The sequence below is a fragment of the Eschscholzia californica genome, unplaced genomic scaffold (genome assembly GCF_041429995.1).
Source record: "Eschscholzia californica isolate CP2 unplaced genomic scaffold, dmEscCali1.0.p SCAF_2, whole genome shotgun sequence".
Lineage (NCBI taxonomy): Eukaryota > Viridiplantae > Streptophyta > Magnoliopsida > Ranunculales > Papaveraceae > Eschscholzia > Eschscholzia californica.
Window position 1 is genome coordinate 35,748,201 of NW_028238309.1, and position 18,296 is coordinate 35,766,496.

Consider the following 18,296-nt stretch of genomic DNA (forward strand, 5'->3'; position numbering starts at 1 on the left):
TCAAACCATCATTGGAGTGCTAGCGAGCTTTCAAGGAGGGAGATTAAATACACCATTCGGTGTCCCAAGTAGAGGAGCTACGTTTGAAGCTCTTGGTCTTCTTTAATCTATTCAACTAGCTCGAGGGAAATAGCGATTAAGGTAATCTACTATCTTCCTATTAGTTAATTACTAGTTTTCCATGATGATCTTGGGGATACTAGTGTTAGACATTAGATGTCATTATCCGTTAAAAACACTAGTATAAGGGTATAATACCCTTCAGTGGCGTCAGAGCCTCTCGCAATTAACTAGTTTTTGCTAAGAATCGAACTAATTGATATTTGATATGCTTGATAGTTTGGTAGATTGAGTTTATAAAAGTATTTTAAAAGTGTTTTAAAAGTACTTCAAACTCATAATTTGATTACAATGAATATGATTCAACTAGTTTTTCAAATTAAAAAAAATCAAAATTGATGATTGAAAGTGTTTCAAAATATTGAATTTCATTGATTTTGAATTGGTTTTCAAAATTGTTCTTGAAAAAGTTTCAAAAACCTAGAATTTTGATCCAAAATTGGTTGATTAAAAGAATTGTTTTTGAGTTTTAGGAAACACCCAAAAACAAAGTTTTGAGAAATTTTAGAAGTGTTCTAAAAGGGATTTCAAAATTTAAAAAGAGTTTAAAATTTGGAAAATAACAAATAGAGATTTGCAAAACAAAAAAAAATATTTGGAAACTAGGGTTTTGGAAACCCTAGTGCCCGGCCAGGAAGCTTCCTGGCCGGACAGAAGTTGCTGGACGCGTCCACTGGGCGCGTCCAGAGCAGATGCTGAGACGCGTCCAGCAGCTGCAACCAGATTGCTACTGGACGCGACCAGAAGCTGCACTGGTAGCTTCCTGGACGCGTCTGGGAGGTTCTAGGTGTCTCGGACTAGGTCCGAGACACCTAGTGCTGGTCTGGTCCAGCACCAGACGCGTCTGGTACATGGACTAGTGTCCTGGCTTCGGCCAGGACGAGACCAGGCCTTGATAGGCCTCGGCCAGGACATGCCGGCCCTATGGGCCGTGCTATGTCTGGACCTTGTCCGAGCCCTTTCGTGGGGTTGGGCGGGGACTTGTCTAGGACTTGTCCCGGGCTTTTTCGAAGCTTTTCGGACCACGAAAAGGGACCATTGTTCGAGTGGGAGTGTTTGCCAAATTTTCTTCCGATTCCAACCAAATAATTCCAAAATTAATCCGGGTCATCTAGAAGGCCAAAACGGATTTCTCTTTAAATTGATTTATGAAATCATTAAGAATCGAACCAGTATTTTTTTCGAAATTGACCCGGGCTTTCAAAATCCGAAACGAAGTTTTTCTTGAAGTTGATTTTAGAAATCATAAAAGATAAAACCGAAAAGCACCATTAGTCGAATTCTTCGAATTTAGACTTAAGGTCCGTAATTTGACATGTGATGTCGACAAAAGTGTCTCCCAAGATAATCATGCATATATAATTCTTAGCCTTAATATATTACATGAATGCATGTGATGTGAATGCAGGAAACTAGTGCGGCCATAGATTTGTTTCTATATTCTTGTTTTAAGCACGGATGGGTGCATATTTGTAATTAATTTTAATTTCAAGTTTATACGATCTGCGAATCGTTAAAGTCTTGTAATTAGAGTTTAGGGTCTATGAGTCCATTGAAGAAACTCAAGGAAGGAATCCAAAGGCGAGTGGGAGAAATCAATGGAGGTTCAAAGATGGAGATCTAGACGAACCAAAAGGAGAAACAAGAAGCAAACCAAAGGAGATTAGATCTTCTAGGTCAGGGGCCATACTAGGATCCATGTCTGTTTGATTTATTTTCTCGCGCGCATTTAATTACTTATTTACGTTTTATGTCGTGGATGTTAGTTAGGCTAAATAGTTCACTATAACAAACGTCAGACTAGCGTAAAAGTCTCCAAAACGTAATCTTGAGTAATCGCCTATCCAGATTAAGACACTCGTTGCACGCTTGTTCGAGGAAGGTGGGTCGGCCTTGGCAGAGTACCTCCTCTACCTTGGGACAATGCGGGTAGGTCTATAGAAGAGGCTTACACGTCTAAATGGTTCTACTCAACGAGATCAGCAAGAGAGTCTTGGATACTCGAGGCAAAAGGATAAATTAGTCATTCATTAATGAAATCTATCAACCAAGAGTCATAAGGTATGATCAGTGAAGTAGTTCACTAACCCGGAACGACGGAGTCAAAGGGTAGGGCCTTCGTCCGCTTTACTCCGAAGAACTTGGATTTTGGAATTACTTATTCAATCGGGGACGATTTTTATTCAAATAATGTGAGAAAACTAAGTTTTTCAAAACGATAACGAGTTTTAAAACTTTGCCATTTCTTTTATGTAGTTTAAAGATGACAAATGATATTTTCAACTTCCGCTCACTTCTCGACAAGGAGAAGCTGAATGAGCACAACTTCCTCGACTGGGAGAGGAACCTGAGAATAGTTCTCAGGATGGAAGGCAAGCAACATGTACTAGAAACTCCAATTCCTGTATTGGATGATACTTCGACTAAAGAAGAAATAGATGAAGAAAGGAGTGTGCGGAAAAAGGCAGAGCCGGTAACTTGCTTAGGCCTCATTTGGATACGCATATAGCTTATTACTAGAGATTTTTTTAGCGCTTCAATAAAGTACTTTATAATAAGCTATGTTGGCCGTTCGGTACGACAGAATAAAAGTGTTTTGTTATCTTCAAAAGCTATACTATAGCGTTTGGTAAAAATAAGCTTAACGTGCTTTTATCTAACTTTTAATATGTATATATTATATATATATGTGTGTGTGTGTGTGTGGGGGGGGGGGGGGGGGGGTGTGTATCAAATTTATCTACCGTAGTAAAACATAATAAAAAATAACGAAATTTTATGTCAATAAAAAAAACTAACTGTGACATGAGTTGGTTATAGAATCTAAACAATTAAAGGCAAAAGCTAATGAAATATCTTAGCCATGGTGTAAGTTGCAAGAATTATAGCATCTTCTTCATCTGAATCCATTATAACAGTTCAAAGCAAATTATCATATGATTATATAAACAACCACATATAAGAAAAACACAATTTATTTAATAATTTTCCATATATCATAAATTAAACCATAACAGTTTATCATAAACAAATAACCTAATAAAAAATTGATCTTAACCTATTAAATTAGTACTCAAATATATAATATTAATTTTATCATTATAGCCACTTCCAAGGAGGCAGTTCCCAGGAGATAATTTGTGAGAAGACAGGTTACAAAAAAAACTCTCTTCCAACAGAAATCCAATATAAACATCACTACTAAACCAAAACACCTTTACCCAAGGCTGATGAGGTGCTCTACATGATTTCTTATAAATTCAATTATGTTAGCTCTCACTTTAGCTAAGTTTTGTAGAGAAAATTCATATCACAAACAATTGATATTGAATCTTCTTTCTAGAGAGAGAGAGAGTTGAAATGAAAATAGAGAATAGACATCGAATACAACCATCTTATTCATCAAGAGCTCAAGAATCAAGTATTTTTTAGTTCAACATAATATCTAAGAAACAAATCAAAGAAGAAAACAATATCATAAATAAAACTAGTTGGGTTGCACTAACCAGAATGATGTTGATCAGGAAGGATATGGCAAGATTGACTATTTGGTTTCTCTGAAATCTTGGAATCCAAAAACCCCAAAAGAAGAAGAAGGGAAACAGGCGTGCAATAGAGAGAAAGACAATAGATTTTATTTTATTTTAATCACCGTGAAAAGACCGTGTTGCTTTCCGGGAAAGCCAAAAGCAGAAGCCAGAAATTTCTGGCTTCTGCTTTTTCGGGAAATCGAGCTTTTCGGGCTTAAAAAAAGTTGTAGCTTTTTTTACCCAAACGTGCAAAAAAACGAAAAAGCCTTAGCTTATTTTAAGCGTTCCCAAACGAGACCTTAATGGTAGCAACCATGGAACCGACTCTGCAAGAGCAGTTCATAGACATGGATGCTTACTCCATGATGCGACAACTTCGGGAAATGTTCCAGAAACAGTCGAGATTGGAGAGGTTTGAAACCTCTAAAGCAATTATGGACATGCGCCTTGAAAAGGGAAAACCAGTTGGGCCTCATGTTCGTCAAATGATCAGGCTCATGGGCAAGCTGGCTAAACTAGGTTTCCCTTTTAGCCAACAGACGGCTACCGACACTATCCTTCACTTCCTCCATAGTGGTTTTAATGAGTTTAAGATGAACTCCAACATGAATGGATGGGATAAAACGTTGGAGGAACTTCATTCTATGCTTCTAACAGCCGAAAAGGACGTCGCTATAGTGGAGACTAAGAAAGACGTTCTTATGGTACAAAAGGACAAAGGGTTCAAGAAAGGTGGAAAACAGAAGAAAACCGCGTCAAAAGGAAAAGGCAAACGGGTTGCCAAACCTAAAGACAAAGGTCCTCCTCCTGACACCAAATGTTTCTACTGTGATGGCAAGGGTCACTAGAAAAGAAACTGCCCTAAGTTCTTGGAGGACAAGAAGAATGAAACAGTGGCTTCCAATTCAGGTATAAACAGTTAACTTATCAAATACAATAAAATTCCCAAACTTTGGTCTATGATACCTAAAATTGCCCTATCATTGTGAATGTACAGGTGCAGCTGGGAACTGAGTATTTGGCTAAGGAAGAAAAGATCCAAGAGGGAGCAGAAGCCTCGACTGCTAAGGATGCTGAAAGGGATCGAAGTCTACTTTAGGCACTAATCTAGATTAAGCGTTTTTTCTAGTTTTTAACATCATCTCTGTACTAAGTAGTATGGAGAATCAATAAAGAACTTTATTTCTAAATTGAGATGTTATTAAAAGTGCTAAATTAAACAATCTATACCTAAGGATTCTAAACTTGGTTAAACACCTACAGGATAGGTTCAAATAACCAAAACATGAATCAATTGACAAGAAAGAAAGTCTTGAGTCAGAAACAGAGATTGATCTTCAAACGCACTTCTAACCTATCCATATTTGGAGTGTCCAAAAGGATTAAGATGAAGAACACGAATCAAACTCTATCCTCCAAAATCCACTAGTCTAGACATAGCTTCCCACAAAACTACCAAAATTCCATCTAAAGCTAAAACTTGTAAAAAACGTTACAAAACTAGCTAATATCTGATAGTATTCTTCTAGTAATTTGGGCTTCTTCCACAACCAATCAAGAGAACAAAGTGTTTGTTGCTCATGATAGTATTCTTTCAGTAATTAGCACACCTAGTAGTCTGGGAAAAAAGTACTAATTATTACAAGAATAAGTGGGAGAAAAGTACAAGTCGATTTAATTCGATCATGAGAAAAATCATGAAGAGTCATGAAGAACAATCATGAAACTTGTACAAGACGATTAAATTCGACCAAGAGCGACAAACTGCGGCTCCTCAGAAAAGGAAAGGTTAAAGATATGATCTTATAAACCCACCGCACAAAAGCGAATGTCATTCGCAGGAGAACTCTCAAAGCAAGTGAAAGTGTCTCTAAAGGAATATCTCATAGTAGTTGAGAAAATTCCAAATTGTTGTTCAAAAGCCCTAAAAGGTCAAAAGTAAAATCTCAAAGACTCAGAAAATAAAAGTTATTTCTGAAGAGATAAAAGACCTGCGCAGAAACGGAAACTGGCTCTAGATTTTGGCTAGAAGCCAAAATCATCATGGAATCCATATATCGTCAAGACATGAAGCTTGATAATTTAAGTCAACGGAAAACCTAAATTGGTTTTCCAAAGTAGAAAACTGAGAAGGATGGAAACATTCATGTTTCCCGAAACTAGACAAGAAGAATAAGATTCTTCCAATCAAGTTATGTCCATAAGCATGCTTCAGAAATCCATCGACGGATTAAAAACACGCAAGAGTTAGAAACTTCAACTCAAAGAGACAATCAAAGAAGTTTGATTCCTGAGGAGTGAAGAAAAATCTTGAATCACGAGTTTCAAGAAGGTAAGTGGGAGAAACAAACCTTCCGGGTCCGTATACAGAATACATACAAAAGATTGAGTACGACATAACATGTTGTGTAACAGTGAACACACCGGCTCAATAAAAGGACCACACACAAGGATGAAATGCCATTTTGGGCATCTGAAGATCTATAAGCATAGATCAAAAAGATGGTAGGATTAGAGAGACTCAGTACGCTGAGATGCTTGAGATCCGAAACAGAAAATCTAAGACTCGAAAAAGTCTAAAAGAATTTCTACCCAAAACTCATGACAAAGAGCGTTGCCAAATCGGAGTTTGAAAAGACACCGATGAGCAAGCACTCATGAGAGAGACGTTTATGTTTGAAAACATAAAGTCAAGTCCTGTTGAACGTGATTAGCATTTAGACATCCAATTCGGATTGGAAACCCGAAACACTACTGAAACATCCTAGAAGGCTAAAGGATGAAAGTAGTACAAATAGTCATCGTAGCAAACTTCCAGACATGGAAGGAAAGTAGGCTTAAAAGTCTTTAAGCCGTAACCGTTGCAAATTCTACATAAGAAATTAAAAGCCTTAACTCTAGTAAAGATTACTAGATATTATCAAGGTTGAAGATAGCAATCTTCAAATTAATTGATAATAAGCAAAGTTTAAAGCCGACTACCACGGTAGTCAAACTAAACTGTCACCTAAGACATAGTATGATATTCATACACAGTCTAAGGCATGAGGTAAATTTGGAATAAACCTCGACAAGTAAAACTGAGTGGATAAAAAGAGTTTTACGGAAGAGGCTCAGATGTACAACTCTCGTTATCAGAAATAATTGAGTTATTTCACGAGTCGTCTAAATTTGGTTTAGTGTTTAAACGACAGTCCATTGATGATAAAACATTCCGAATAGGTTTGTCAGATATGTGATTTGATGAATGAAACCCTATTAAGTGAACTTGGAATATTTATTGTCAAATCCCCAGTCCAGGTCATTGCATGGACAACAATGACTCATGAAGACTAGTACGGGAGTCGATGGGATAGCGCAGTTTCATGGGTTATAGGAATAGTTTATTCGATTCGACTACGTGGGTGTGTAAAAGGTTTATACACTGGATAACCCTCTAATGAGAAGTACATCACTCTTGATGAACGTCAAATACTTCTCAAAAGACAAGATTGGAGAGATTCCTCAAAACATGAGTGATTCACTCATCTTATGTAAGGAATGTCCGACTTTGGTTCCGTCAAACACCGCACCGTAAAAGGAGGTTATAAAGATGGATACTGGGAAGGACAGGATAGACATGAAGTTAAGTCGGAGCACAAGAATGGATTGTGTCATCCTAATCACATTAGGTCAAAAGTGTCTCAAGGCCACTTGATGAGTGACAACTGAAAATGCGTGGCCGCGAACGGATTAAGAATTAATTGTTTGTCTTTTACAGTTGTACTCGAAGATGAAGAAAGTCTGAATGACGTGACGTATTAGATGGGATACTAAATTGACACGGGAATCGAGGCATTGCACTTGTTCTAAGTCCAAGTGGGAGTTGAAGGAGATGCCCTTCGACCAAGATGGCAATGCGAGCAATATGTCGGCTAGGACAATTGATGAAGAAGATCATCAAGTCCGATTGATTTAGGGGTCGTAGTGTTTAGCTAGAAACCAACTACGATCGTCGAATTACGAAGTAATTCGCGGCTAACTTCGATCGGATCCTACATCGGGTTACACATAAGAATGGGTATTTAATCGGATGATATGACTAGTGGGAGTGTGATATAACATTGGGAATGTCCCATAAACATATCTCACAGGCCTAAATAGAATTTGGGCAAAAGATATAGCAAAAGGCCCGAAATAAGGGTTTTGGGCCTAGGCTGGTTCGGGTACTTCCGGGACTCGGATTGGGCTGAATTTTGGAGGGTAAGTTTCTGACATACCCAGTAGTATGCACGCAAAATTTAGTGGTGTTTGGACACCTCATACTTAGGGAATTAAGAAAATATCATTAATTGCTATTTTCGACTATTTCCCTAAATCTTATTCTAAAGGGTGTTTTGGGAAACCTTTGAGGAGGTGTATTCTCATTAGGGTTCTATATAAACACTCTTAGGGCAGAGAATAAGGTGTGAAATTTCTCTCTAAGCTTTCTTACTCTACCACATCAAGTAGAGAGGAGAAAGTGAGCTAATTCCCAAGCTATCTTCTAGTCAAGCAAGAAGAAGGTCTTCTTATTATCAAACCACTAATGGAGCGCTAGCGAGCTTTCAAGGAGGGAGATTAAATACACCTTTCGGTGTCCCAAGTAGAGGATCTATGTGTGAAGCTCGTGGTCTTCTTTAATCTATTCAACTAGCTCGAGGGAAATAGCGATTAAGGTAATCTACTATCTTCCTATTAGTTAATTACTAGTTTTGCATGATGATCTTGGGGATACTAGTGTTAGACATTAGATGTCGTTATCCGCTATAAACACTAGTATAAGGGTATAATACCCTTCAGGGCCCACCTCTAGAGAGAAAATGGCATTCAAAGCTTTCTTTCTCTAAACAATTATCTCACATCTTCCAACTAGTGAAACTAAAGATGTTTTATAATAAGTTGTTTGACAACTCATAGTAAAGCACATGATGGAGTAAAGAAGGTTCCCAGACGCGTGCTCACAGATGCGAGGCAATTGGGCTTTTGGTCATTTGGTTCTTAAGGAACTTTGGCTATTTGGGCTATTTGAGCCTATGGGCTACTTGGGCCTTTGGGCACTTGGGCTACTTGGCCCTTTGGGCGGTGGCCCGTGAGCTCGAGAGCCCGTGTGCCTGTGTGCTCGGGTGATCGGCTTTTTCCACGGAGAGCAGTTGTACTTTGACTCAAACTCGGATTATGACTAAGTCAGTGGGATTAACCTAATCAGTCTTTGAGTTTATCTCAAACTGATTTAGTGGGGTTAATCTAATTAGTTTCCGAGTTTATCTCCTCACTTCTTTACCATGTTTCTTAGGCGGTAAGGGTTTTCTCTAAGGCTATATATATTGGCCAAAACTGAGAGAGAAAACACACAACTCAATTTCGGGTATCTTCCTTTTTCTCTAGACAATTATCCTACATCTTCCAACTAGTGAAACTAAAGATGTTTTATATTAAGTTGCTTGAGAACTCATAGTAAAACACATGGTGGAGTAAAGAAGGTTCCCACACGCGTGCTCACAAATGCGAGGCAATTGGGGTTTTAGCCATTTGGTTCTTAAGGCACTATGGCTATTTGGGCCTATGGGCTACGTGGCCCTTTGGGTCGTGGCCCGTGAGCCCGTGTGCCCGTGAGCCCGTGTGCCCGTGTGTTCGATTGCTGGGGTGCTCGACTTTTGCCACGAAGAGCAGTTTTACTTTGACTCAAACTCGGATTATGACTAAGTTGGTGGGATTAACCTAATCAGTCTTTGAGTTTATCTCAAACTGATTTCGTGGGGTTAATCTAATTAGTTTCCGAGTTTATCTCCTCACTTCTTTACCACGTTTCCTAGGCGGTTAGGGTTTTCTCTAAGGCTATATATATGGCCTGAAACTGAGAGAGAAAACACACAACTCAATTTCGACTATCTTCCTCTTTCTGTCTGGTTAAGCTTTGAGTTCTGCAATCTCCATTACTATCTCAATTAGTGCAGATAGAGGCAGTAAGTTGTGGTCAATCCTTGGGGATTGAACGGAAATAAGTAATTAGCACCAAGGGTACTCCGAAATCACTTTCAAGGCAGTGGCCTCCATACAACGACACAGCGAAGAAAGTTATCACATGTTTACAGAATCCATTGATCTACCCTAAATTTCCAACATGTTTGACCAGAACAATTTCTGATGAAATATTATGGAGGGCGAGGTAGTTGATTTGTATTTAAGATGTCCTTATAAAAGGATTTTGAGCAGAAATAGTTTGATTTAGTGTGGATACAGATAACAGTGTCCTCTATTTCTCCACGTCGGACCTTGGTATTCAAAATTTTTGAAGTTGTATCTAGATCAAAAGTCCCTGTTGTTAGATCTTTTTCCCCTCTCCTTCTCCCTCTTCATTCTCTCTACATCTATCTTCTATCATCCCTATTCCTGTTTTCTCCTATCTCTTACTATCTCCTCTATGCCCGATGAAGGGGAGGATGGCCCCTTCGCCAGAGAGAGAGACATAGCAGAGAGAGATTATTTTTGGTTTAATTCCATTTTGGCCCCCTAAAGATGACCAACTGACCAAAATGACCCCCTAAAGATGACCAACTTCCAATATGGCTCCCTTTTTTCGTTTTTCAGTCTTTTGCTCCGTTAGACGTTAGTGAGCTGGCAATATCTTGCCAGATTTACCCCTGTCCATATCTACCCATATCTTTGATGACGCAAAGAAAATCTTTATGATCCCAAGGTTGTCAAATCAATTCAAATCAAGTTTCAATTTTGATACCCCCAAAATATCAGCATAAATACCCCCATCAACTACTCACCACATGTTCCATAAAATAACTGCATAGACCAAAGATCTTACATGTTCCATAAATTATCATGAGATGATTGATCACGTGGTGGTAAAGGTTGAGGTGGGAAAGCTTATTTTTGTGGTTGATGATGGTGGTGAGCGACAAGATTATCGTTATGCATCGGTGAGTAATTTTGGACTAATTCTTCCTTGGGAACACAATTCACCATTCTTGTCGATGTTTGATGATGATGATAACTTCATCAGCTAGTTCCAATGTTATTCTTATGATCATGACTTTGATCAGAACTCTGACTGGCGGAGTAAGATACCCAAAATATCTCTATGGTGAGTAGTTGAAGGAGGTATTATGGTCATATTTTGGGGGTATCAAAATTGAAAATTAAACTTGATTTGAATTGATTTGACAACTTTAGGACCATAAATATTTTCTGTGCGTCATCAAAGATATGAGTAGATACGAGCAAGGGTAAATCTAGCAAGAAACTGCCAGCTCACTAACGTCTAACGGAGCAAAAGACGGAAAAAAGAAAAAAAAAAAAAAAAAAAGGAGGGGCATATTGGAAGCTGGTCATCTTTAAGGAACCATTTTGGTCAGTTGGTCGTCTTTAGGGGACCAAAATGGAATTAATCCACTATTTTTGGAGCGGGGGTATATGGAGGAGATAAAAATAGTTGAGGTAAATTGATGAAAGAAAAAACCAAAATTACAATAATGCCACAGGAGTATTTTTTGAGAAAGAAATAGATCTTGGAAACTAAAACGAACTACGAGAGGCTAAAATAACTAGTTGGTCACATATTAGGGCCAAAATGAAATTTACCCATGAATATGACCAATGAAATTCATCTTACGTCCAATCTCTGAACTGATGGATGTTTTGCGTGGAATGGAAACAAATGTTTAGCCAGGTAGGCCTAAGGAACACAGTTTATGATAACAGGCTACCTAGAGAGAGAAAGAAGAGAGAGAGCGTGTGAGTGGGGGGGGGGGGGGGGGGGGGGGGGGGGGGGAAGGGAGAGAGAGAGAGAGAGCAGACGCTTATCATGAACAAAATTCGCTTTCCCTAACCCAACGGCCCACCCCCCCTCTCATCAAAAAAAAAAAAAAACGGCCCACCCCCCAAAATTTGAAAATTGTATAATATCTCCCTTTATTGGAAAAATTGGTCTTTCAAAGACACACAGTACATCTTTTTGGTTTTGTTATATATTGTTTGGCATAAGGTAGAATTCCAAAATACCACAAGTTTGTTTCTTTTCTTATTGAAGAGTCACACATTGGTTTTAGTATGCAATAATAAGTTTGTCGAACACATTTACATTTCCATCAGATATATCTATCGTTCGTTAATTAGATTAAATCAAGTATGCATAAGTAAAATGAATTTTCTTTTGTCCTAGGAATACTTTAATTTGATTGTGTTTTTGTGTTGTTTGTTTCATTGGGCAAAATATAGATTTTTTTTTTTACTTATCTTCCATCTTCAATCCAGGTATTAGACAAAGAAGTAGTTACATAAGAAAACAAAATGCGCAAAAAAAATCATTAGCAAAATCAAAAATCACTTTCAAGCAAGATGCAATAAGAAAAATTGGTATTTCAAAACATACATCTTCTTGGTATAGTTATATATTGTTTGGCGTAGTGTAATTTTTATATTTTGATAAAATACACATTACCGTCATTTCTCATTTTGTAAAACTTCTTTCTTCTACGCCACAAGTTTGTTTCTTTTTCAAAGAGACATTTAGTGCTAAAATTTAAATAAATACGAAGATATAACTTACCAAGTAGACGTTCTAAAAATAGAGTTTCTAGTTGAAGATTTGTATTGCATGTATGTAAGGCGGAGAACTAGTTGTCTTTAGCCATTTAAAATTCTCGTTACAATATTTGCTAAGTAGCACCAATAAAACGAATTTTAGTATTGTTTAGCAATTTAATTAAAAAAAATAGATTGTATCTAGTAAATAATTTTGTTGAAAAATTATGCAACTTCATTTAGCATTTCTCAGTAAGATTTAGCGTGAAATTTTTATCCCATTGACTTAGGGAGTTCACCTAATTAGCAATAGGTTGTGAGAATAGTCCCACATGGGAGAATGGGATTCTAGTAACCAAAAATATAAGGTCAAGGTCCTCTCCACTCATTGCCAATTAGTTTTGAGTTGGATGGCCACAAACTTAACATGGTATCAGAGCCCAGGTAATGACAAGTCTCGGCCCAATAACTATTGAAGAGAGTCAATGTGTGAGGGGGAGATTGTTAGGTTAATCCAACATTGGTTGTGGAAGGGGCAGGGAGTGTGTTAATAAGTGTGGGATGAGCATTACTTCTTGAGCTAGCTTTTGGGGTAAGAGAGGCCCAAGACCACCCAACACTGGGTGTTTCTACACATCTTGAAGAGTCGGTTAATCCTCTATTTGTTTAGGGAAGAATTGGTTAATTCCCTATTTGTTTATGGAAGAATTGGTTAATCCTCTATTAGTTTAGGGAAGAATTGTTATCCAAGAGTGTTTCCACACATCATGAACAATTGGTTTATCCACCATAGGTTTGGTGAAGAATTGTGTAACCTATTATTTAATCATAGTGGAAGATTTTTTGATTAAAAAAAAAAGGGGAGGGGGGGGGGGGAGGGGGCAGGGAGTGTGTTAATAAGTGTGGGATGAGCATTACCTCTTGAGCTAGCTTTTGGGGTAAGAGATGCCCAAGACCACCTAACATTGTATCAAAGCTAGGCCCACACGTGATAGGCTTAAAAGCCACACGTGCTCCACATCACCCGTAAAGAAAAAAAAAACACGTGTTAGGTTCAAAGAACGCCACACGTGAGGGGGCGTGTGAGAATAGTCCCACATGAGAGAATGGGTAACTAGCAATCAAGAATATAAAGTATAGGTCCTCTCCACTCATTACCAATTGGTTTTGAGTTGGATGGTCACAAACTTAACATGGTATCAGAGCTAGCCCACACGTGATAGGTAAAAAGCCACACGTGCTCCACGTCGCCCGAAGAAATACACGTGTTAGGGTCAAAGAAACCTACACGTGAGGGGGCGTGTGAGAATAGTCCCACATGGGAGAATGGGATTCTAGTAACCAAGAATATAAGGTCAAGGTCCTCTCCACTTATTGCCAATTGGTTTTGAGTTGGATGGCCACAAACTTAACATAGGTGAGTTTTAGTTACTGATTTTCTTCTATATAATCAACGAGTAGACAACACAAAATTTTTGATTTAGCGGTTGTTTGATACCTAGGAAAATATATTGGAAAGTTTAGTTTTATTACGAAATTCAATTTTTTTTGTTTGATGGAACAAAAAAGTGGGAAAACCAAGGTTTTGTAAGAAAAAAATTGGAAAAACATTAAGAATATTTTACCACAAATTAGTTGGTAAAACGGTTTTCTAACCATAAGAAAACACGAGCATGAATTGTCTCTTTCTCTCTCACGATCAACAAGTTTATCTACTCTGGATAACCTGAAAATGATAATTTTTAGAGAAAGTTGTCTCTTTTGATCCTAATGAAAACACATGGTATCGCTTTTTCTTAACTAACGCTCCATCTGGGTTCTCTCCAGCTTCTTCATCTGGTGGTAATCTTATATAAACCACTTATAAAAACACTAACCCAATCAGTGGCGAGGCCAGAAAATTTTATGAGTGGGGGCACTTTTTTTGTTATAGTTAGTGAAAGAATTCCATAGTATACGATCATGCTAGAATAAAAAAACAAATTTTCAACAAAATTTTATATATAGTTTAGATATTCCAGAAATCCAGAGTAATTTTGATGTAAAACAAGTAATCTCTAATTTTCACATCAATATGGTTTGGGGATCTTTCCCCACTCCCTTCACAAAAAATATTAAAATAAAATACAAAGAAAGTGATGAAGAGATAATGGTGAAGATTAAGAAAATGATGGTGAGGATGATGAAGAGCAAGTGGTCCTAATGGAAAAAAAATGAAGATAAACTTTTCTTTCTAATAAAATGTTTACTATAACAAACGTGTAAAAAAACAATCTTTAAGTCCAAAATACAAGTCACTGAAAAATCAGACAGAATCAAAATTAAGGGAGTTATTTAGAGTGTTCATCATCTCTACGAAGTCTTTTTATTAAGTTGGTCACTTTGAGGGGGTCAAAATTGAATTAGTTCAATTAATAATAACTATTTTTAGACCAAACATGCACTTTATAAAGTATTTTCAATAAGCATCATTATAAACCAACAATACTTTCAACTAAAGTAAATAGTAGACATTCTACGAAAAAAGTGTAAGTAGTGAAAATTCTAGAAAAAAATGTGTTGTGTGTGTGGATCGATCACAAGACCTCCATAATGTAATCCAAGCATTTCACCACTTGAGCTAGAGAAGAATTTTGTTTAAAATGTGGAACTATAGATACATAATATAGTACCAAGTGCAATTGAACACATACGAGTAACATTAGGGTCGTGGGGGCACGCGCCCCCACGGGCCCCTATGTGGGCTCGCCCCTGAACCCAATTACCTCTTACCCAAACTTGTTGATCGTGTGAGAGAAAAAGAGGGTTCATGCCCGTGGTTTCCAATGGTTTGAAAATCATTTTACCACCTGTTTTGTGGTAAAATATTCTTATGCTTTTTCTAAAAAAAATTCTTACAAAAACTTGGCTTTACGAAATTTTTGTTTCAATAAAACAGAGCAAATTGAATTTCCTAAAACCAACCTATTTGCTCAGGTGTCAAACAGACCCATAATAGGCTATTTATTTGACACAGCATACTACCTAGGGTTTTTCTTTTCTCAACTGAAGTTCTTGTCTCAGTTACGTCCTCTTTCATCATTTCTTTTATTCCTGCTAAGAACAAGAAAATTGATAAGTTGATCCTGAACAAATAGATAGATTTATCAACATCTATCCCATCAGTAGTACCCAAAGTTTAAAACACTAAACACATGATGTAAAGAGAGAGAAAATCCCATGAATTATGAACACTTGTACACTCATCAACCAATACAACACAAAAAACCTAACTTAAGAGAAGTTTTTTTAGTTCACCCCCTAGCATAAATGGTCCATTAGATTTGCTCCTCTTATTTTTGGTAATTGAACTTATACTCTCTAAAACTTCCAAAGTGTTGTTAGAAGTCAATTAATTAACTTTGTTTTGGTATGTGACCAAACTGCCTTTATAACAAAAAAATTTGACTTACTCTGTGTTTCTTCTTCTCTTTCATCTTTGAATCCTTCATCTCCATATTCTCTAACGGAGATATGCTAGGTTCACAAAAAAATTTTACAAATTTTTTGCCAAAATGATGTAGAAGATTCTTTTTAAAATTTGACAGAATTTGAACCTTTCTCTTTACGAGTCGTTCATGTTTGAACATTCAGGATTCAGTCAAATTTTCAAAAGAGACTTGCCACATCATTTCAGCAAAAATTTTGTCGAACTTTTTTGTCAACTTAGGAATCTCTAAATCTTTCTTTATCTTTATTATTCATTGTCTCCCATCATTAATTATGTCTCATCATCTTATTTTCTCTTTCATCCTCAAACACATCGGGAAGTTTATATTTGATGATTCTTCATCTTTCTTCCAATTCATATTTTTCTACCATCTTTTTAATGAATCAAGGTTTTTTATGGTGATTGGATCATCACTACCCAAACCCCTAAAACCATTAATTTCACCTTCTTGTCAACTCCATCAAAACCATCCATACGAAATCAAACATCCATACGAAATAAAGAAGGTGGCAAGTTCAATTGAACATTGAAAAAGGTAGTTTGGTTACACATGAAAATTTAGTTTTTTTACCGAATCGGTCCATTAGGGGGGTAATTCCAATTATCAATTATAAAAGGGGCATCTTGAATTGAACATTTCTACCAGGGTGTAAGTTAAAAAAAAACATTGAGATTAAACAACACTTCTGTAAACTGCATATTGAGCATTTCCTTTTTCTTTCTTCTGTGATTGAAGCTTCATGAATTTCTGCACAATGCACTTTATAAACTGTCAAATCAAAACTTAGTTTATCTTTTGTTGATTTCTACATAAAGCCAAGAAACCCTACTTGAGTTTCATCTTTTCAACCAATGACCTAGTACTATATATATGTAACCAGTAGAAACAAAGTAGAAACTCAACATTTCCACAAAAGAATGAGAAAGCATGATCATCTGTTCCAAATATTTTTGTGCTTAAAACCCTAAAACTTCACCCTTCTCTCTGTCTGTCTCTACAAATAACATGGAAGGTTTCAACCCCTCTATGAACATACCACCTATGTCCTTCATTACTAATATTACTACTAGTACTAATATTGGTACTTCATATGTTACTAGTAGTATTAGTAACCCTAAAATGGATAGTAGGATATGGAGCAAACTTCCTCGTACACTTATCGATCGAGTTCTCGTGTTTCTTCCTCCACCAGCTTTCTTTCGAGCTAGATCTGTCTGTAAAAGATGGTATAGTCTCTTATTTTCCGACAGCTTTCTTGAAATGTATCTAAACATATCACCTCGACATCGTTGGTTCTTGTTCTTCAAACACAAAGCCCTCAAGAGTTACATCTACAAGAATAACAACAAGAACAACAATGGAAGCTCTAGAAATGTATGTGAAGGTAATGAAAATGATAACATTGGAGAAAGTTATCTCTTTGATCCGAATGAGAACACATGGTATCGCCTTTTCTTAACTAATGTTCCATCTGGGTTCTCTCCAGCTTCTTCGTCTGGTGGTTTAATCTGTTGGGTATCTGATACTGCTGGCACTAAGAGCTTAATCCTATATAACCCACTTATAAAAATACTAACCCAGTTACCTCCTACCCAAACGGCTAGACTTTTTCCTTCGACTGGACTATCGGTTACCCAAACTTCTTTTCATGTTGTAGTGGCCGGGGATGATTTAATATCTCCATTTGCTGTTAAGAATCTAAGTACAGAGACCTTCCATGTTGATATTGGAGGGTTTTACTCAATTTGGGGAACAACATGTTCTTTACCAAGATTATGTAGTCTTGAATCGGGGAGGATGGTGCTTGTAGATGGGAAATTTTACAGCATGAATTATAGTCCATTTAGTGTACTAGCTTATGATCTAGGGTTGAACCAATGGAGTAAGATAGAAGCACCAATGAGGAGGTTTTTAAGGTCACCAAGTTTGGTTGAATGTAGAGGAAAACTAGTTTTAGTTGCTGCAGTAGAGAAGAGTAAGCTTAATGTGCCCAAGAGTTTGAGATTATGGGTACTACAAACTGGTGGACCTACTTGGGTTGAAGTTGAGAGAATGCCACAACAACTATATGAACAATTTAGTGAAGAAGAAGAAAGAGAAGGTGGTCAAGGGTTTGATTGTGTTGGAAATGGGGATTTTATTGTTATTACAATAGTTGGATCTCATAAGATGTTGATGTTTGATTTTTATCAAAAAGGGTGGCAATGGGTCCCTAGATGCCCTTTTATTCCCAGCCGCCGTGTTGGTGGTGGTGGTGGTGGTGGTGAGGGACTACATGGATTTGCATATGAACCTCAACTTGCAACACCCATTATGGGACTACTAAATCATTCATGTCTTCCATTTCAAATGCCTTTCAACAACTAGGGGTAATAGTAATAGTAATGATAATAATATTAACATGAGAAAGCGTGTGTTGTAGTAGTATTATCAATGTTTCAGATGTACTTGGATATTATTATCGTTTACTACTTAGTGTCTAATGTTGTTAATTTATTCTCTTGTTGTTTCAAATCTAGCTTCCAGCTATTTTATTAGTTCATTTCGTTTATTTTGTCACTATTAAGTTATATGGACGGAGACTAGGAGACAAGAAGTA

At 37.1% G+C, this 18,296-nt stretch overlaps 1 protein-coding gene across 1 annotated transcript; it reads left to right on the forward strand.

The window, feature by feature from the left end:
* The first annotated feature begins 16,702 nt into the window (after positions 1 to 16,702).
* On the forward strand, positions 16,703 to 18,064 carry UFO (F-box family protein). The gene has a single exon (XM_086658900.1). It carries the CDS (start codon positions 16,703 to 16,705, stop codon positions 18,062 to 18,064), a length of 1,362 nt encoding a protein of 453 aa, XP_086515026.1.
* Positions 18,065 to 18,296: the final 232 nt, after the last annotated feature.